General features: G+C 49.4%; 1 protein-coding gene across 5 annotated transcripts in view; it reads right to left on the reverse strand.

Moving 5' to 3' along the window:
* The window catches only part of ARHGEF6 (Rac/Cdc42 guanine nucleotide exchange factor 6), a 38272-nt gene that overhangs the window by 14359 nt on the left and 3146 nt on the right, over positions 1-20767 (reverse strand). The window contains exons 1-10 of one of the 5 annotated variants that reach the window (XM_021275253.4): positions 17913-18014; positions 15262-15346; positions 10319-10446; positions 9704-9905; positions 7015-7085; positions 5464-5558; positions 4269-4364; positions 3493-3615; positions 2093-2231; positions 244-303 (exon numbers count right to left, since the gene is read on the reverse strand). In XM_021275253.4, the coding sequence (XP_021130928.2) occupies positions 244-303; positions 2093-2231; positions 3493-3615; positions 4269-4364; positions 5464-5558; positions 7015-7085; positions 9704-9902 (783 nt within the window). In that variant the 5' untranslated portion in view covers positions 9903-9905; positions 10319-10446; positions 15262-15346; positions 17913-18014. Of the gene's footprint in view, positions 1-243; positions 304-2092; positions 2232-3492; positions 3616-4268; positions 4365-5463; positions 5559-7014; positions 7086-9703; positions 9906-10318; positions 10447-15261; positions 15347-17912; positions 18015-20767 lie in introns of those variants that run through there. The other 4 variants (XM_021275254.4, XM_027465235.3, XM_072043015.1 and 1 more) reach the window with 4 other exon arrangements.

The following is a 20767-nucleotide window of genomic DNA, read 5'->3' on the forward strand; positions in this document are numbered from 1 at the left end:
CCCATACATGGCTTTCTGCAGCAGTGCGCAGAGCCAGCAGAGCCAGCGTCTAACTGCTGAAACATGCAACCAGAGGGGCACTCTAGGCTTGAAACGTGAAATTAAGCGTCTTTATCACCCATCTTTTCCATTCCAAAAGACCTTTCTTTTCTTTTAAATGAGGAGACAAATGTCACGCTTGACTCACTCTTCATGAAATGCAGCTCTGAAATGGAGTGCTCTATTTTAAGAATTGCCACCTACCACAAGAGATTTGAAGGATGTGATGGCTTTCAAGATGTCTTCATGATCTGCATGCGCCTCCTAGTGAAGGGAGAGAAAAAACCCTGAATCACCAACAGCAACAGCCCTGCAAAGTGCCCAACATGACTGATGGCTCCAGTGCTCCCAGGGCTTGCAAGGCCCCAAGGGGCAGGCATCAGGGACTGCAGGAGGCAGCCCAAATCCCCCAGGTACCAGTGCTGGCTTCCTCACCACCCTGCTCAACTTGGCATCTTTTAAAGCAGCTATGCAATTCAATGATATCAGCCTATTTAATGAGTGTAAAGAGGACAGAGCAAGACTAGAGATGATTTTACAAAGCTTAAGGAAAATAAATTCAAACAGGCTGACCCTACAGGCAGGTAGGGTGGGTTTCTTGTTTCACATTCACAAATGGAACTTCTATTAGGGTGCAAACATTCCAGCCATTGCACCATAAAGGGTGCAGTTTCCATGAGCATCAGCGGGATCTCCAACTCTTGGTTTAAGAGAGGGCAAATCCCAGGCCAGGGAGGGGAAAGAAGGATGCTGCCTCTTATCTCTGGCTGCAGCTGCACACTGGTACGTTCCCTGGGAATTCAGGGCCCTACATCACAAGCTCTTCACCATCCAGACCTCATGTCAAGAAAATCATAAGGTATCTAGGCTGTGATGGAGCTACTCCCATGGCTGTTCAGAGGCCTGCCCCATCTCCAGCTGCACAGCAGTGCAGGGAATGTTGTGCTATATACATCCACACTGTGTATACCCACATTGTATACATACATAACACTTCCCAGGGCATCACAGCTTAAACCTCAACCCTCCTTACTCATGTAATAAAACCCCTACTCCCACACCTGGCTTAGAAGCTCAAAGAAACAGGTGATGTGCATGTCCCTGCATCCACTGCTGACCCTGACATGGCATTCTGCAAAGAGCACACTGGTCTCTGTATGGTCACAGTGGCTGCATCCAAGCTCAGCTCTGCCCCTGCAGCTCAGCCAGGCCAGGCGAGAGGACGGGAGGCCAGGTTTGCCTAAGGTACAGGGTCTTATGCCCTATCCTATAAAGAAAAACCTCTTGCTCAAACACAGAGGTTTTAATCCTTTGGTAGGGACATGGATTTGAATGGTCACGGCTAAGTCTGCTGAGTAATTAACTGGTAGTAATTAATATCAGAAAAGGGAAAAGCAAAAACATTTAAAACCAGGCTGTTACTTCTGCTTTCCTCACCTCACCAGGCAAGTAGCAGAACCAAAGCAGAGAGGGACAGAGACAACAACGATCCCTGGGGGGACAAACGTCCGAGAGCAGATCTGCTGCCCGCTGAGGAAGTCTCTACCCGCTGGCTGCTCTCCCTGCTCCCAGGCACTCGCTCCTCCGCCCCCGTGTCTGCACTGGCTGCCAGATCCACGCCTGTGTGCGCGGCTCTGCTTCCAGCCCCGAGCACAAGCCCTGGGCGAGGAATGGGGACATGCCTGTGTGCAGCAGGAGTGAGCAGCCAGGGATAGAAATCCCACAAAACGGTTATAAAAATACTGATTTATTAGGTGCTGGGCAAATAAATGCCAGCTGTAGCCTGACGCTGAATTCCACTTTGGGATTGGCCCATATTTGGCTCAGGCAAAGAGCAGGCGATGTCTTCCCACAGCCTCCCCCACCTTCCCTGCTTTGGAGCAGCTAATATCCCGTGCAGATAGAACAGCCCCTTCCAGCTCCTTGGAGTGGGGATTAAGGACATTTAGCAGTGTGATGCTTCAGCACTAGGGGAAGGAGCAGAGATGCCTCCTGCAGTCTGGGGACAGCTCTTACAGCACCCAGGGCGCAGCCTGCCTGGTGTCCCACCTACCTCCATGTGCCGCTCCAGCTCCTGCAGCAGTGTCACGTATTTATCCAGCCTCAGGAAGGGTTTGCTGAGGCTCGTGGTTAAGATGAGAATGCCTGGGTTGGCCGCACCCTGGCTCTCCATGAACTTCTCCAGCTCATCACTATAAATAGATACAACAACAAGAAGCTGGGCTCAGCACCGCCGAGGGCTGTGTTTTGCTGCCTCCCATTGCTCTCCTGAGGGCCGGGGCTCTCTTCGGAGCTGCACTTGACTTACAGGCATTCCAGCCTCCCCTCCCAGTAACCATCTGCAAACACAGCAGCACAAGAGCCCGCTCCCCGGGGATGCTGCGTGGTGGTGGGTGTTTGTGCACGCAGTGTCTGGGGCACATCGGTGATGGCACAGCAGAGTAGCCCAGGGCAAGGTGTCTGGTTGATGGTGTGGGCTGGCTGACAATGCTCATGCCATGCCAGGGGACGTGCAGCGATGTGGTGGGAGCTGTGCCACCGGGACCCCTCTGGGACGCTGGTGTTTTTAGCACACACAACTCCCACGTCAGCACATTTGTCCAAGCTGATTCTTTAAGAAAAGGCGTCAGGCTAGTGAACCAAATAAATGAATCATTTACAGGAACCAGGATCTTACGTTAAGTTGAATAAAGCTGGATTTCAGCAGGTAAGTAAATATATTGCAAGCTTTCGTTACAGAAAGGGAAGAATTAAACAGTACAGCTGGGATCCTGGCTTTAACATCACTGCAGGGAGACAGCTAAGTTGCATTAGGGATGACACAGTGGCAGCCTTTCAGCTTAGTGTGCTCTTTAGCATGACCTTACACAAATTCAGGTGTCTGCTCAAGTGGGACACGTTGTGAAGGAAGGCGTTATTACTGTGATCTATCAAAGAGTCTGCAGAGCAACCAGACAGCTGAACAGCAGCTCAATTATTAAACTGGGTAACTGGGTGATTTTAACAAACATCCTCCTTTTACAAGAACGGGCCCCACACCATCACGCCACGAGGGAACATCCCCCCCATCTGCAAGTGTGTAGGCACTGCAGCAGTGAGTCTGAAACAGCATCCGGGGCCTTAGCTTGTAACAAGCACAGGAGCTGCTGCTGCAAAGGGTTATTGCCTCTGCTTTACCCAAGGCAAGAGAGCTCTGCATGCACAGACAGGACCTGTGAGACCAGCTCAGGTCAATGCATGGCAGAGCTGCATGAGCTGAACAAAGCAGCAGGTGATATCTGCACGCTGCAGCAGAGAGGCAATGCTGAAGAGCCCAAAGCCCCAGCAGTTTTCCCAGCAGCAGGATCCTTGCTGTCAACATGCAGGGCAAAAGCCATGACAGCCCACACACTAATGTCAGAAGTAACTTTTAAAGGAGGAATTTCGGTCTGGGTCTCCTCCTCCATTACTCACCTGTGCTGCGTGAGGACATTGACTGCGGACGGGTGGTTAGCACAGTATGTCAGGTAGAGGGACCGGAACTGGGGCATCAGGTTCATAAAGCAGCCTCCCACACGTTGCTGGTTCTCGGAGAGCCTACAAGCACCAACACACCAGCACACTGTTATTCAGGCTCTCCATCTGCACCCTACAGCTACGACACACTCACCCATCTGCCCAGGAGCCACCCACTGCACGGGGACGCTCCCAGGTTACTGCAAGACCAGAGCACCCATCCAAACACCCATGCCTGTCACTCAAGAAGGAGGAAGGAGGTCCTTAGGTGAGACTGGGTTTCTGTGCTGCAGACAGTATCCCAGCTCGGTACCAGCCCGGGACACAGGGTGACCCAGCCTGCCCTGTCTCACCAGCTGAGATGTGGATGGGATGCTGCAGCCCCCTGTGGCTGGTCCTGAAGGGAAAGGATTACCTCTGATAATTTTCTTTTGCTCACAGGCAATCCCATCTTCATGCCTACCACATCTCCCATCATGCACGTGTCTGCATCTTTGGGCTAGTGACACTCTGAAGTCAGCTGCTTCAGCAGACACCTGAATAGTAGAAATGTCAACGTTTCTTCTACCTCCTGCCAAAGCACTACCTGCTGCCTTTCTTCAATCCTGTTATTTTCTTCTATATTTAACAAGCCTAAGACAGCAGCCAGGAGGAACATTAATGAATGGGTCTTTCTATTATTTTTAGCTGCAGTTCAATAGCTTAACACCCTCAGTGCTGTGGCACAAACTTACTTTGCAACATCTTCCAAGGCTTGATTCAGTGTTTGCTGAAACGCGCTGATTTCTTCCACATTTCCCAGCAACGATGCGATGTCCACGGCGCTGAGCCTAGAAGAGTCAAATCACCAATTAGCACCAAAAGGATGTTGGGCAGTGCCTCTGAGCACAGCTCTCAGGAGCACCCCATGGTATGTGCAAGCAGCCCTTCAAAAAGGCCTAAGAATTTCTGTTTCCCCAGATACACCATGGGGCATGGGGAAACACAAAACCCATGATCTGTGAGCTACAGAACACAGCCTCCTGGAGAAGATGTCTGCTGTCAAGGATTACCTTAATTGGATTTTAATCACTTAATCACGCTAATCTTCTCAGATGTTTAGCTGTCTAATAGACACAGACAGATGGGATTTCTTCCAGGGGCAGGGAGGGAGGTGTGTGCACAGACACAGAGACAACTTTGTCTTCGTGGGCTCATGCTGTGGGTTTCTTACATGAGGAGGGTCCTGCAGTGTAGCCCCTAAGGTGGGGGTTGCTTTGTTCCCTTTGGATTTTTCCTAACCAAAAGTACCACGTCTGCTTCTGTCATCCTGCTTCTGTCACTCCCTTACGCTCCTCGTTTCAGCCATTTGCCGCCTACAAGGGAGGCAGGCTGGGAGCACGGGAAATTTTCACAGCTGGAGATATCCCAATGTGAAGATTTGGGGAAGGAAGGCAAGATGTGGAGGGACTTTAAACAGATGACTACGTAGATGGGGAGATCACTTGCTCAGCAGCAGTTTGGGTTTAGCGAGAAGCAACCTAACCACAGGAATATGTGCTGTTGCTCACTACACAAAGAGATGACTAGGAGGTGCCACCTGGGGCTGAGAAGTCACAGCAAGACAAATTACGAGGGAAGAAGCCATGCAAGGCACACCGCCAGAAAACATGCATGCCAGGACAGCCACACAGGAGCTTGCAGATGGAGGTAGCAGCCAGCCCTTGGTCGGACAGAAATGCCCGTCTCTAGCAGCTGAACGCCTGCGTGATTGCTGAGGAATGGGAAAGAGCAGAAACCTGTACAAACGTGTGGTTTTTTTCTGGTTCACAGAGAAGTTGTGAGGCTTTACGAGGCAGTAACAGTCCCTAAACATTCAAAAGCAGGAAAGTAATGAACTATGGTCAATTTTACGGGGTTCTGTCCATCTCAGATGCCCTTATATCTTACTTATCATAAGACTGGAGGGGTCTTAAGTAAGTTCCCAGAAGTGACTGTAGTTCCTTCGCATAATCTCGTTCTGTTTCCAGAATATTTTGCAACACCTAGGGTGAGAGACAGAGCACTGAGTAGATCTTAGTACTAGGGACTAGTCAAAGGAACATGACATCAGCTTCCAAGTGTGGCAAACCACAGAAGTGTATTTTACGTCCATGAATGCATTTTAAATTGTTAATGCAGAACCCAGAATGCTCAGGAAAACCCTGGTGGTTCAATTTATGGATTTTACACTGCAAACCGGGGGAGGCCTGGACAGCGGGTGTTAAGGGCTGTTTCTTCTTCTCTGGCAAAGCATGAATATAATGTAAGTTCAGATCTGAGTTTAGTATTTGATTCCTGAGAGGCTCATGCCTAACCCTGCATGCAGAACTGGCTGCCAAGGTATGCAAACAAACGATTCGTGCATGCATCCTGGGACCACCGTTTGCACAAAGGCAGGCAACGATTTAAACACAACAGTGGCCAGAATAAGGATGGCTCTTGAGATAGCTCAAGCCAGGGCACAGCTCACTGGCCACTGCAAGGAAGTGCTGAATTTGGCTTGGCCCTGCGATTCCACCTCAGCAGCCAATTTGCCTCCAGCACAGGGTACATCAAACCCACGGCCCTCGCTCCCAGTTTCAAAATGCAGAAGAAAAAAAAAAACAACACAAAAAACCAAAACACTCCAGTTTCTCAATGCAGAAGAGCTTTTGAGACAGTGGAGGTGGTTCCCAGCTGTCTGGAGATATTGTTTCTGCTTTGCTTTGTTTGAAATATATTTAGACATGCTGATGAGCATGTTTCACCTCCAGCACCGAGAGGCAGGGACGTCCACATGCATGCATTTTATCTGGCTTATACCGCAGGCCTTACTCAAGCCTGGAGGAAGGTACCTGCCCCCTCTGCCATACATCACCACTCTGGTAGCGAGATGGCAGAACAGGCAATCTTTCTCTAACCTTTCCGCAGCCACACGTCACAGCCTGGCATATCAACCTGCTCCAAAACCAGGCCAGCAAGCCAGGCTGGGAGCTGTGACCACTGCCCCTTCTCGGGGGCTGCAGCTTCTGGCGGAGGCAGAGGGCAGACAGCTCAGGTGTAACACCTCCAGCCAAACCCAAAACAAGAGATTGTGGGTCACAGCCCTAATCTGGCTCGCCTTGCACCATGATATTGTCTCCCTGTCTTTATCGATGGGAGATAGTAACAGACAGGAAAGGACTGGGACTGAGATATCGTGCCTTATTCTCCAACACCGATCTCAAACTACCACCTCTGCTATGCTATCTTAGTTGCCTACTTTCAGCCTCTCCTCGTGACATTTTGCAGTGACTTCCACTTGCGGTTTATTGTCTTGATAGCCCTGAATCAAGGAAATGGCAACAACTGCATTTTAAATACAGAGTCTCGTCACCAATTGTTACAAATCGTTTCAATGCTTTCTAAGGTAAGGAGACAGTTCAGAAGATTAATAATGTGCTACTTATTAAAATGTATGATCAGCACTTTAAAACTTACCACAGGGTAATAATTCTTTGTCAGCTGAGTGCTTTCAAGTCCTTTTAATGCTTTGGGAGAGAGTGGTTTATCTGTACAAAGAAACACATCAATAAATTATAGTGCACAGCTCTCATTCTAGCAGGAAGAGTCACTGCTGCATCATGTCCAGCAACCATAACATCATCCCTGTAAACACACGACTTCAGTTGCAGGGTTGGTTTTTCTGCTTCAGAAAATTCAGGAGCGAATTGACAACGTGCAGTCACTGGCTGCAGCCAAGCGAGCCGCAGCCGTGGCACTGCACAGCACCTGGCAGCAACTCACGGGTTTGCTCCCAAATCCCTGGCAGCAGCCCCGTGTCTTTCACGGTTAGAAGCTACAGTGCACCTTCACCTGGCCCACAAAATTTGGGTTTTAAAAACGGGTGTCTACCAAAAATGCTGGATATAGCGTTTAGTTCCAGGCAATTCACAAACTGACACCAACACCAATCAGTAAATTAACCCCGATCCATCCCTGCAGTCACCGGTGATGCAAAATCCGTGTGTGAATGAAGGCAGATTTGAAGACAAAAAGCTCACAGAAACCTGGCAGTCAATTCTTGTCATCCTTTTCTTATGCATTTGCTGAATCGCTGCGGACGCCACACGTGCACACAGGCACGAACACACCCCCACACCAGTCCTTCCCTTGCAAAGCACGTCCCCGGCCAGCAGACCCACCACCAAGCAGGGTGTGCTCACAGCAGAGGAAGCAGGACCTCTGCTGCATTGCTGCCAGGACATGCAGCTGGGAAACTCCCACTTCTGCTGGGAGATGTTCCCATTGCAGGCTGGGTTCGGTCTCACAGGTGAGAGACCCACGGTCGCAGCTGTGGAGCCAGCCAGTCCTCAGCCCCTCGGAGGGCTGCGTTGTGCAGGGCGGCCAGGCCGGCCTTTCTCCCTGTATGCACTCAGGGAAGGCAATTACTTTCATGCTGACAGCAGGGGAGAAGCTGAAATTGATAAATTTAGCTGCTGGGAAGTGCAGCTTGACGTATTGTCTAATTATTGCCCTTGTAGAGCTTCCTGTCACTTCCAGCCAGGAGCTCTGTGTCTCGTTTAAAGGCTCGGAGGAGCCTCTTTTTTTTCAACCCAAAGGGCACGCTTAGGACACGGTGGAACTACAGACGCTGCTGAAAAACGAGTGACTCTATTTAGAGTGACAAGTCTCGCGCTTTGGAGGCAAGGAGAGCAGCTCCCGCTGGCTTGCAGCAAGGGCTGTCCCCCGAGCAGCAGTCATGGTGGGTTAGCTGATGCTCCCTGCATCCGTCGCTGAAACACAGCTATGTGCCCTCGAGCAAGAGGAGACTGCTCCTCGGCTTTGTGCCTGCACCACGGGAACAAGCCCTGCTCCCACGTGAAGTGGGAAGACCAGGGGGGAAAGCTTTGCACATAAAAAAATCTGATGCGCTCCTACATCAGGATCAACGGGGGATTCATCCTTGGCTTCAATGAGGTGCTGCTACTTCATGCAGCTCCCATCTGACTTATCCCGTGGGACTGAATTTTGCTCTCCTTTTATAAAATGGTGCTCTTCTCCACTCACTGACTTAATTAGTGATTCCTGGGTTGTGCCAGACAAGGCTTCGATCTCTGCTGCAACGTCCTGCTCCAGCTCAGACATCATTTTCCCCGAGGGAAATAGTGGGAGATGAAATATCCTAACAAAGATCATTTCATTTAGAATTAAATAAAAACTGGCCTAATTCTGAACACTTACTCATTACTTTTGTTCTTCCTTCCTCTTCTTTTTTGATTGCTAGTGTGGGAGTAACGATGTCTAATGGGGGTTGCACGTTTTGCAGCCCACTCTTTATGTCTCATGGTGTTTGAGGCCAGGGCTGATCCTGACCCACAACACTGAGCACACAACAGGTCTGCATCTATTGTAAGTCTTCATGGCACGTTAAGAAAAAACAAGTTTCCTGTCACGCATCCTCAGAAGCACGATAGGGTGAACTGCTTGAATGGCTATGTAACACTAAGGGCAGTTCGCCAGGGGCATGCTTCATGTCATCGTCACCCCACATCTGGTTAAAATCACATCTCAGAAGATGTTAAGGACACTCGAGACAATGCTCAATAAAGGCAAATGTCATCAGATGGATTGTTCCCTCACTCTTTTCTCAACATTGCCTGCAGCTTCACAGCAGAAAATGCATCTGGGGGAAAATGTACTATGTGAAATCAGCCATTGCTATGCACAAAAACAGGGGTCTTTCCCTACGGCCATAGAGTTTTTGTTGCTTTCCTCACTCAGACTGGGAGCATCCATTCCACCACTGCCAGAAATGGCAGGATCAAAGGCAGATGCATTGCCTGACCTAGGTCTCTAACAAAAAGCTAATTCTGTGTTTCGACACTGGAGCGACCTGACAGCTCCCCAGAACAGCGGGAGGCAAGCAGACCCACGGAGCAATCTCCAGCCTCGTCTGTGCTGCTGGGGCTTGGCAAAGCACACTGGGGAAGAGGGCAAAGCAGCTCTCAAACAAGTCATGCGAAAGACTGGGCTTTTCCCTCCTGGCGCCATTCATACTTCCATTAGCACTGCTGCTTTAAGCACACTAACGGTCCTTAATAAATAGCAGCAATTTCCCAAAGGCATAAGGATCTACACTGCATTATACCACTGTCATTCAATCAGCCCTTGAAAGCAATTTGCTTACCGGTGGATTTGATTTCTCTGACGTAGTTGCTTGGGAACCAGCCTGTTTTTCCATTCAAGGTCCCTTCCCACCAGCCCCCTTCTTCAACCCGGGTGACATAAATAATGTCTCCTTTGTTAACGGAGAGTTCGTCCTCATTGGTCTGCTTAAAATTGAACCTGGCCTTTACCACCAGCTGATGACTGCCATTCTCGGTCATCTCCTAAGGAAAGAAACATGGAAAAACATTAGTGGATAGTCCAAAAAAGCAGAAGCCAATAGGACAAGCCATTGTTCTTTGTTGTTACAGCTGTTTTTTTCAGTATTGCACTTCAAAACAGCACTAACATCTTGCTCTTGTGTAAGCAGTCCCGCCAGAGGATCACGAGGTCCCTCCCAAGAATTAATTCAGTCTCACGGTGCATTGGGAAGCAGATAAGCATCGCCCTCTTCATTTCCCAGAGAGCAGCACCACAGTCTGAGAAGCCACCAGACTCTCTCCAGCCAAGGCAGCAAAGCTGCGATGGAGATCAGGGCAAAACAAGCCACGCTGGCATGCAGAACCCAGGGGTAGTGATCACATCCCTCTGCCCCCACAGCCATTAAACCCTTAATAAAATTTTAAATAAAGGATACCACAGGCTTGGACTGCCTCCTTAACACCCTTGCTGACTGTGAAGCTGTGCTGTTGGAGTCAGCGTGGGCACCTCCAGCCGCAGAGCTAAGAGACGACAGATGCGAACATGGCCCTTTTGACGGCTGATCTGGTAAAGCAAAAACAACATCTGAGTTTAACCCAGCACTCCCCAATCCCTCTGCATCACACCAAGCAAAGAACAACGCCCACAAGGGAAACAAGAACATGGGACAACAGCTGGAGGAGCATCTATCAGAGCACAATACCGAAGCGACTCCCAGTCAACAGTCAGGATGGTTTAGCTGGGCTGGGTTAACTCTTCCATGAGGGAAGAAGCTGAATTACATCCCAAGGCACTCCTACGTTATGCCAGCCCTGTGGCCACATATCCAATTGCACTATTTGTTTGAAATCGCCCTTAAAACAGCTGAAAATAGACTAATGCTTAGCTCGGTGCTGCCCAGCTGGGAATGTCTCTGGGATCCAAGTAAGCACCACTGAAGGTGTTTCAAAGGTTAGCTCGCAAGTGAGCGCTCTTAGGTCACCTCTGCAGCTGCAGCGTGGGCTTCTCCGCAGAGTGGGGAAGAATGCTAACAGCTGTTCAGCACATCCTTCTCTAGATAAATCCTTCTGGGTTCAGTACACAGCTGAGAGAGCCTGTGCACAATTTTGATTACTGTTCATGGACTGATGCCACAAGCCACATGAGAGAGGGATTCGGGTTCCTCTGAGGAAGGACAGGAGACCGACAGTGCACAGAAGGGATGAAACCATCCCAGCAGCTCTCGGAGCTGCTTCCTTCACTCGTCGCTTTGCATACTGGTCTCTGGGCCTGATCCTGACACCACATGCCCGATGATGGAAATAATGCTGCTCTGACACAGATCTATGTTTCACAATGAGCAATTTGCTTTTATATTGACACCGAGAAACCTGCCAGAGGGTAAAAAGTTTTGTGGTTGCAACTGCCCCGTGCTGAGAGAGAATCACCTTGAAGGGAAGCACCAGCCTCCGCAGGACCTCACAGCACCCAGCCCTAATCCTGCTTAGATGCTGCACAGCTGTGGAAAGAGGAGTTTCAAGGCACTGCAGGTTCCAGTAGTCCTCTGCTACTGTGCCTCATGCCACACTGTGGGAAAACAATCAGATCACCCCCTCTCTTTGTGCCAGCATGCAAAAATGAAGCAACAGCAGATATTATCAGTTCAGGAAATTGTGTGGAGTACTTTGAGATTTCCCTTCTAGCTTCTTTTTAGATCTAAGAAAATGTCTGTATTCCAGAGAAGTTATTCTCCAACTGCACTGTGGAGCTCGCATGCCCACAAATCACAAAAGCCCTGAGAAGAGCAGACTGCTGTCTGCAGGTGTCACTTTGCTGGGTGTGCAGGTCCTCTGGATAACATTTGGAGGTATTCATTGAAAGTACTGCAACAGGAGAAGGTGATCAAGCGACCAAGCATGTGCAGGACTCAGAAAACACAAAGTTAAGACTGCTGTTTCCCTGCTGTCCTCCTGTCTGAATGTCAATATGGAAAAATCATTCCAAAGGGGAAGCTTGGTGGGAGTTACTGGAACTCAGCTGGGCTTTTATTCTCCCAAGAGGATTTTTGTTTCAATAGAAAAACACCTCGTCCTTAGATCAGACCTGGAGCAACACAAACTGCAAGCTCTTTGGAGAGGGGACTGCCTTCTGCTTTGTCTTTCTCTACAATGCCTTGCACCATGGGACCAGGTCCCTGACTACGACTTCCAGGCGCTGCTGCCTCACAGGTCAACAGCCATACCTTAAACATGCACCGGGCTGTCCAATCCCTGCTCTAATGATGGAAAACGTTCATGCTAAATCAAGTGTGCCATCAGTGAGTCAGTTTTCTCTCTCGCCCTGCTCATTACACAATTGCCTGATGACCACACAGTGAATTCCCAGCTCCCCAGACTGCAGCAGCAATAGCAAAACCTCTTGGTATGGAAAAGGCACTTTGCAAACACAGGATTTTTTTTCTCTGAAGCACCCTGATATTTGAGCAGGAGTGGTTTCAGCTGCTCCCAGCAACACACAGACCAGGAGGGGTGGCCAGCTGCCAGTTTGAGATGTTCTTCCCTTGATTCCTTCTAAAAAGGGAGGGCGTAGACCGCGAGTCTAGACTTCTCTGCTTATTCAAGCAATCAGCCACAGTCCCACGGAAATGACTTGGTTGCTGCAGATTTTATGCTTCTCTCTGCCCCTCCCTATCTTCCAAAGCTTTTATAAATATCTGCAGCAACCTAGAAACAAATGTAAAACTGACTTTGACAGTTTGGCAGAGAAGTGTATCATTTATATTGCATCATGACAGCGTCCTATTTTATGCCTGGTCCAGCATGGAACACTGCTGCCATATGTTGCTTAAACTATGGTTAAAATAGCTGGGTTTTCTGCTCACATTCCTACACTATTTTGGGCAGAAGAGCCTAGCCTGATCCATCACAGCTGGTTTTCCTCCCCTGCCCTCTCCTTCAGATAAAAGCATCAAGCTCTGTGTTGCTGTTATCTGATGGACAGCTGCCGAATACTGAGTTTAACACTTCACCATGCCCCTGGTTATTTATCTAGCAAGACCCATGAAGACGTGAGGATTTGGACTTCAAGTGGATGCTCAGAAACACGTTCTCGCACCGCTTCCCTAGCTGTCATCTCCTTCTCGCCGTCTCCTACATGGGTGTCGGGTGCTCTGCAGGGAAGGGCTGCATGCGCAGCTCTGCTGGAGCCCTTGTGACAGCAGAAGCTGCAGGAGCCTGCAGCAGGCTGGTCCTGCCACCCCTTTCAGCCCTGGCGGACAGACAAACCGGGCCATCCGCAGTGGCGGCTTGTAGGATGCAGGCTCCTGTTTCTCAGGAACTTGGCCAAGCCACCAAAAAGCAAACGTTTTAGACATGTATTTATTTTACCCTGTACTTTTCCCAAGGGTGCTCTCTGCCTGAGCAGCTAATTATATCACAGGCATTGCGCTTTTTAACATTTAAACAGAGAAAGCATATGCTCAAACAGATGTTTGCCATGAAACCAAGAGGATCCCAGCTCCCCCAGAGCCCCTTGGGGAACACGTGATAGAAACTATTCCACTGCAAAGCCGTGTCCTGAGCTTCCCCCTGTGATTGCAAAAAACAATTTGGGGCTGTTAATCCGGGGACTGCTGCAACAACAGCACGGCAGCCTTGCTGTCCCATCGTCACCCAGGGAGCAAAGTCACGCTGCCTCTGCTCCAGCAACATGCCAGGAGAGGCAGGAAAGCCTCTGACTCTGTGCTCTCAGAATAATGAAGCTAATGTCTATCACAATTACAGCGTTTGCAAAGGCTACTCCTTGTCTAGGTGATCTGCATTTCATATCCGCATCATATTGAACCGCGGGAATTTTCTAAATGGGGTCACTGGGTGCTGCCATTTAATGGGCCAGTGAGAGGCTGCAAGATGTGCTGAGGCTGCCTTCCCATCACGGGCAGCTGGGGAGCAGGCTGGCGGCAGGGCTGAGGGCTGGCTGCAGAGGGGCAGTCTGGCAACCTGTGGCTCTTTGAGCAGCACTGCACACACGTGCTCACACTTACTTCTCTGTGTGTGTGTGTGTGTATGTATCATCTACCCCTTGATGTTTATATAATATATACATTAGAGTTTATGTAATAGTTTATATAAGCACAGTATATACTACATATAAATATAAAAAGGATTTTATAAAACCTTGCATCAGAACAGAATAGGGAAATAGAAAGAAGAGTCCCAGCAATGAGGTTGTTTAACTGAGCACCCGAGCAGCTCTGCAGCACTCTACTAGCAGACAAGAATCCCAAAGCAAAAATTAAATGGAAAAAGTGAAACAACTCAAAACCAAAACAAACTAAATTTAGACAAAACACAGCAAATCAACAGAAAAACCTTCCCATGAAAGGAAAATGGCGTTTTGGGGTTTGAATTTTTCTACTTTTAATCATCTAAAATGTAATTCCCACAGGGAAATTGAACTCGCATGCTGGTGTTGGATTTTGGAGGGTGTGCAGGACTCTCTGTGCAAATCCATTTTGTATGATGGGGCGGTAAGTGTACTCCACACTGAAATACCTCTCTAGCTCAGTGCAGACGTGTTCCTCAGCCCCTCAGTAAGGAGACCTTGGTCCTTGTATCCCTCCCCTGAACACCACACTGGAACCCTTTCCTCTGTCAGTACGAAAGCAGGGAACCGTCTCTGAAGATACAGAAAACCTTTTTGTACCTCCCATCAAACCTCTGCTTTCAAAGCCCGAGTGACTGAATACATTGGCATATAGCAGCCCGTAGAGAACAGCCAAATACTGGGGATGGTAAAAAGAGAAGATGATTTGCTTTGCTTCAGCAGCCTGCTCCTGCACTGAGTGCGACAGGAAAAGTCATCAGCTGCAATTGTCAGCGTTTGGTTCCCAATTATGGGATCCTACTCCACAGAGCCCTGAGGAGGAACATCAATACAATTGACTGAGCATCTGGCAACGTTGTTTGTTTTGACATTCAGTAAAGATATTACACAGATGGATCTGCTTTTCTGCTCGGCTCTAAAACATACTACTTGAAATCTGACATTTGCATTTTGAGAGGTACATGCTAATTTACGTCGAGGCTCCTTTACAATGACCTACTTTGAAGTCCCTTAATGCTGTCAAAAATGAACAGAGGTTCCTTAGAGCAAAGAGATAATCTTGTTCTGCAAAGCGCATATAGCAACTCTGAAGCACCACATTTAAACCTGGAGTCGGTAGAAACATGAAGTATTGATCCTAGCGTTCAGTATCAGGCACACAAGGCTGACAGCACAATTTGACAAGCCTCCAGAAATCATCATAAACAATTAACTCCCAAAAAACCCACCCAGCAAGCATATGAAACAGTATTTGAAAATACAACAGAAAAAAAACAAAAAAAAACTTTTTCTTACCTTCGGTAGCTTTATTTACAGCTGTTAATGTACTCAGGACCTTGGAGAACTGTTCTCCGGTGTACAAATCATGTGGATCAAATAGCTGCAAAAAAAGAACTTTGTCAGTTTAGCACAAAACATCTCACTCTCGCGTCTGAGCAGCCCATGTTGCTGCACGGCACCAGAGATGATGAAGTAGCCCAAATGTCTCTGCAGGGCTAGGGGCTTTACTTGGGCTGATAGTCCAATTTCCTTTGGGGCTAGGGCATTGCTGGGGTGCCGGTGGCATGCGGGGCGGGAAGGGCAGGGGCACCCATCAGCATACGGAGTGCAGTGCTGCAGACACAGAGGGAAGCAATTGGTGCTGCCTGCAGAGAAGGGACTCCTTTGAAAATCGCTGAGAAGGTTACTGCTTGCCTTGAGGGAAGGAAAGATTTTGTTGCTATTTTTGTTATCTAAAGCTAAAGAGATTGAGGCTGTACATACACACACACACAAACTTTCCACAGCAGAAGAAACAAACACAGAATTTTCTGCTGTTGCAATATGGCACATATAATACATTTACAATTTTTCACAGGAAGCAAGAAAAGGTTATTTTATGTGCAAAAATCCCACTCTAAAGAATTTTGTGCTGCTGAGTCTCAATGGCAAAGCAAAAATACACGGATAGCAACGGCTTATTTTCTGTGCCTGGTAAACCTGATCTTGTAAACCCAGCCCTCTACAAATCACCCCCACCACAAAGAGGGGCAACCTGAGTTTCCAAAGCACCACAATCCCCACTAATACAGGAGAAAAGCCCTGGAGTTCAGACAGACTGTACAAACCCTTTCATTAATGAAGCAGAAATAAGCGATACAAAAAGCCCCTGGCCGTGGTACCACCAAGACACCACCTGCTAATCCACGAATATGTTGTCTTGCAGACAGAGGCTACAGATCTGCAAATCCAACAAGTACAAAAGGTGATTTTAAAGCTGTCCTGTCAGACACCATCTACACACAAATACTTCCAATGTACTGAGGAGTTTAACTTGCCATGTAAGTACAAGAGCATTAATTATCTTTAGGGTAGTACTGCCCTATAAAATGGCCCTCTCTTGCTTGTCACACACAGCTCCTTGGGTACGCTTGGCATATTTCAATGAGGAACGGGACTGGCCTTTTCTGCAGCCCTAGATGCTCGCAGCGTCTCTTTCCCCTACACATCCGTGCAGCAGAAGTCCAACACGGGCAGTACAAGGCCACTCTTTGTTGATTATATTTTAAAAAACCTGACTCGGACACTTGATACCGAGAGAGAGGCTTTACCCGAGAGAAAGCAATTTAATCCGTGCTCAGAGGGGAAACACACTGCTGCGGCTCACACCCAAACGTTACAAGCATTAAAATCAGCAGCTCTGGGACATCCCCACCTACCTCGGGCTGATCTGGAGCTCACCTATTGCCCGCTCTCACTCGGTTTTGCTCCTGCAGACCACGCGGACCCTGTCCCCCGTGCCAAATGGAGCGACAACTATTTTCCTGCCTCGCAGTGGCAACTGATGCTATCTGAGCATCGCCTCCAGCCCCGAGCAGCAACGTTAGAGCCTCCGTGGAAAGGGAGACGGTAACGGAGAGCCCCAGCGCACGCTGACCCCGTTGGCAGCCACTAGCGGATGCAACGTTACAGCACCGCGTCCTCACCCGCCTGCCAAGCAGCAGCGGAAAGTAAACAGCGAGGCTGCAGTGTCTGCGTGCATCCCTCTGGTGTGTCATTTTCTCAGTCAGGCCTTTTTTTCTTCCACTTCAGTAAGTCCAGAAAAACAAGTCCTGCCTTGAATGAATGCTGGCTTTTTCTTAAAGGACCAAGGTGGAGAAATACCTCCCCAGCCCTTTAATGCACAGAATAATGCTGCAAGCTCAGAGTCATCAGACCGAAAAAAGTCCAGAGGAAAATGGTGGTGATGGATATGCAAATAAATCCTAGCATGAAAGCAAGCAAACTTTTAGGACTTCTCTGGATGGAGAATTTGTCTGGAACAGCTACTGTGAAACGATGGGAAAAACTCTTCCAGCATAATTTAAATGTACTCTTCTGCTTGTTCCAGAATAAACTGATCTTATAGAAAAGTCCTCATTTATGAGCTAAAAGTTGCTTTTTCCAGTGCAATCCATCCATAATTCCATTCCTAATTACAAGACAAGCTGCAAGGCTGGACGAAAAACAGAGAGGGAGGGAGAGACCTTCTGCTATTAGCTCATGGAAGAGCTGGGGCACAGAAGCAAAACCCCACTTAAATCAAATCTCCAGCTGCCTTTAGGGAATCTGGGTTAAAACGCTTCTCCTGCTTCCAGCATCTCGGGCAGTGAATCGCTCCGGCTGCTCCGCAAGCTCCACACCGCGGACAGACAGACGGACAGACAGACAGACAGATGGACAGACAGACAGACCGCACTGCTGCTGCCAGCAGGGGACAGCCACCGGAGGAACCCTTCCCGCGGACACCTCCCCGACCCTCCAAAAAAAAAAAACCAAATCCCTACATAAACCCAACCGGGCAAGCCACCCGGCACCCGAAACCCCGGGAGGTGCAGCAAAAAAAGTTGGGGCTGCGTTTCGAGCCCGAGCCGAGGAGCCGCGGGGAGACACCGAGGGGACACGGAGGGGACACGGAGGGGACTCACGGCGGGCGGGGGGCGGGCGGGCAGCCCCGGGGCATGGCGGCGGCGGCGGGCGGTGCTGCGGGCCGGGGCCGGCCGCTGCGGCTCTGACCCGGAGCCGGATCGCGGCGAGGAGAAGGGGAAGGAAGGGGAAGGGGAAAGGGAAGGGGAAGGCGGCGCCGCCGCCCCGCTCCGCCCCGCCGCGGCTCCCTCCGGGAGGCAGCGGGAGGGAGAAGGTGGGGAGGGGGGGGGGGGGGGGAACGGGAGATGGGGAAGGGGAAAGGAGGAAAAGGGGGAAGCGAGGGAAAAGGAAGGAGGAAAAGGAGAAAAAAAAAGAAAAAAAAATAGAGAGGAAAAAGCGACAGGAAAAACGAAGGGGAAAGGATAGGAGGGAAAACGCAAGCCGTGGTAAATGGTATTTGGGTATTTGCAGCTCTTGCACCACGCAGACACACTGCAGCAGGGCTGTGCTCGAGCCGCAGCTCGGCGGAGGCAGTGCCATTCTCCCAAACGCCGTGTCCTCGCACAGCCTGCGCTGCGTGTGCCCATCTGCTCGGGAACGCGCTCCTGCGGGGAGCCTGAAATTCCCCCGACACCTCCGCACAGCAGCGGGCTGCGGCATGGAGAGGAGATGAAGGCGCTGGCAGCCCCTGCGGAGCCCAGCCAGGCCCCTACCCCATGGGGGATGCAGGGGTTTCACAGACACCCCCTACACCTCTGGGCAGGAGGTCTCCAGGTGCTGGGTCGCTGTCCCAGCCATATCCATTCCCCAGCGCTTGCACTGGTCGGTGCTGGGCAGGGGCTCTCGCTTTTGACATCGCCCAGCTAGGAAAGCAGGAATAAAGACAAAGCAGAGCAGGCTTAGGAAGCACACGGATGGGGAGCCAAGAGGGTGATGATTTTTCAGCTGCCTTCCCAATGTCTCAGTCTACAGACTTTGGTGAAAGTTGCGAGCACCTCCAACTTCAGAAAGAGCTTCAGTTCCACCCACAATGCCAATGACACGCTGCACGCTTCACGGTCATTCTGGACAGTCTGATTTAATCCAGATATTGATTTATCTTCAGAAACCAGTCTGAGTTGACAAATTCCATCCCCTTGCCAGAAGTTTTGTGGTCATACTGGCAATAAAATGCTGCTGCTGAATGGGAGTTATGATCTCGTGCTTCTTCAGCAGTAAGTGAAGCTGTTTAGTTGTTGTTATATATGCACGGAGGTATCAACAGCAAAAGCAACTCCTTGTTCCCATTTTCTGACCTTAGAACAAGCTAGGGCTTTTTACCTGCTCCATCATTTTTCTCTTTCCTTGTGATCCTTCTCTTTGATCCCTCTGACACTAGACTCCCTTTGGCCCTTGGAACAGACCCCGTTGCCTTCCAGTTTCCCCCTTGACCCACCAGCATCCAGCTGCCACTGCCTTAGCACTCTCACTGGACCAGGTCTTGGGTCATTTACACAGCTCGGAGCTGAAGCCAGTGTAAACAAAGTGCAGCGAGGTTATCTGCACTGTTCCTCAGTCCACCACAGAATCCCCTAAGGACAGTTAAGCTCCAAGTAAGCACCCACATCCTCTGTTGAAGCAGAGCTGGGCTGATAGGCATTCCTATGACTTACAGCAAATTCTGGCATTGAAAAGCAGCAGGAAAATCTTAGGTGCAGTCTCATTATTTCACCTTATTACAGCACTTGTCTGGCTAGAAGTAGGTGTTGACTCCTCTGCTTGCCTCCTTTGTTTTAGGACTAACACATCTGATGCAGCAAATCTTTGCAGGCTTCAGTCCTGGGCTGAAGCAAATGAAGAGGCCGGGTACTTACATGCTGCAACGGGATGTGCTATTCCAGCTCACCCCAGCAGCTTGTGGAGCTGCTGCAACTTTACAGAGCCACTCAAAGCAGAAAGGTCACACAGTGTCCTTTTCTCTCCCTTCCACTGGGTCCAAGCCTATGTCTGGCTGTTTGGTGCTGTTTGCCTTGCTCTATCTGTCTCCCATTTCCTGAGACTGAGTTACCAGGACAACAAAGAAGGGTGGGAGGAAAGTGCACGTATGTAGCTCTGCGGGAGTAACCTCTCGGCATGCCCCCACCACAAGAGAGAGCCAAGCAGCATCTACTCAGCGGAAGGTGGGACTTGAGTTTCAACCATATTATGTCGGAAAACCTACCTTCTGCACTAACCCTTGCCTTCCTAGCACACTAGTGATGCATCGTGAGGGATGTATGCAGCTCCAAGTGGCAGCTATACAAAGGTGTGTGGTGACTGAAACAAATTTAAGGCATAGTATAACGGTAGGGATTGCCGTAGTAAAGCATGACAAATGCTAGGAGGGGATGCTGATGTCATGAATGCTTGAGATTCCCCTGGACTAGCCTTTCATACAGGTCCTTATCCAGAGGAAGTTCTGAGCTCTGCATGTCCTCAAACATCCTCTTTTGCTCACATCTGCAACAGGAACAGAATCTCTGACCTTAACGTGCACTCACTTGTCAGTCTCAAGGCAGGAGAAGTAGCTCAGCCCTAATGCCAGGCTACTGCTTCCTAACTAAGAGAACTAAGAGTTCTGCAGCACTTGGAGAATGGCTGAATTTGACAGAACCCTTTTTTTTTTTTTTTTTGTCAAATCCAAAGCAGCAGCATGGCAGTCATGGAACTCAAACCTATTATTAAACTAAAAGCTTTCCTGATGTTACCCTTTCCTCTAGCCCAGTAACTGGAGCAGAACAGATTTTCTGTCCTGTGTTCATTTTCCTCAGACCTAACACCAGATCACTACAACTTCATTGCTGATAGATCCTGGAACAAGAAGGCTCCCTGCCTGTTTTGATGCTCCCGGCATGCTTTCAGAGTAATGAGCTGGGCAGAAAATCCCTCTGAAAGGCAG

The sequence above is a fragment of the Anas platyrhynchos genome, chromosome 10 (assembly GCF_047663525.1).
Source record: "Anas platyrhynchos isolate ZD024472 breed Pekin duck chromosome 10, IASCAAS_PekinDuck_T2T, whole genome shotgun sequence".
Taxonomy (NCBI): Eukaryota; Metazoa; Chordata; class Aves; order Anseriformes; family Anatidae; genus Anas; species Anas platyrhynchos.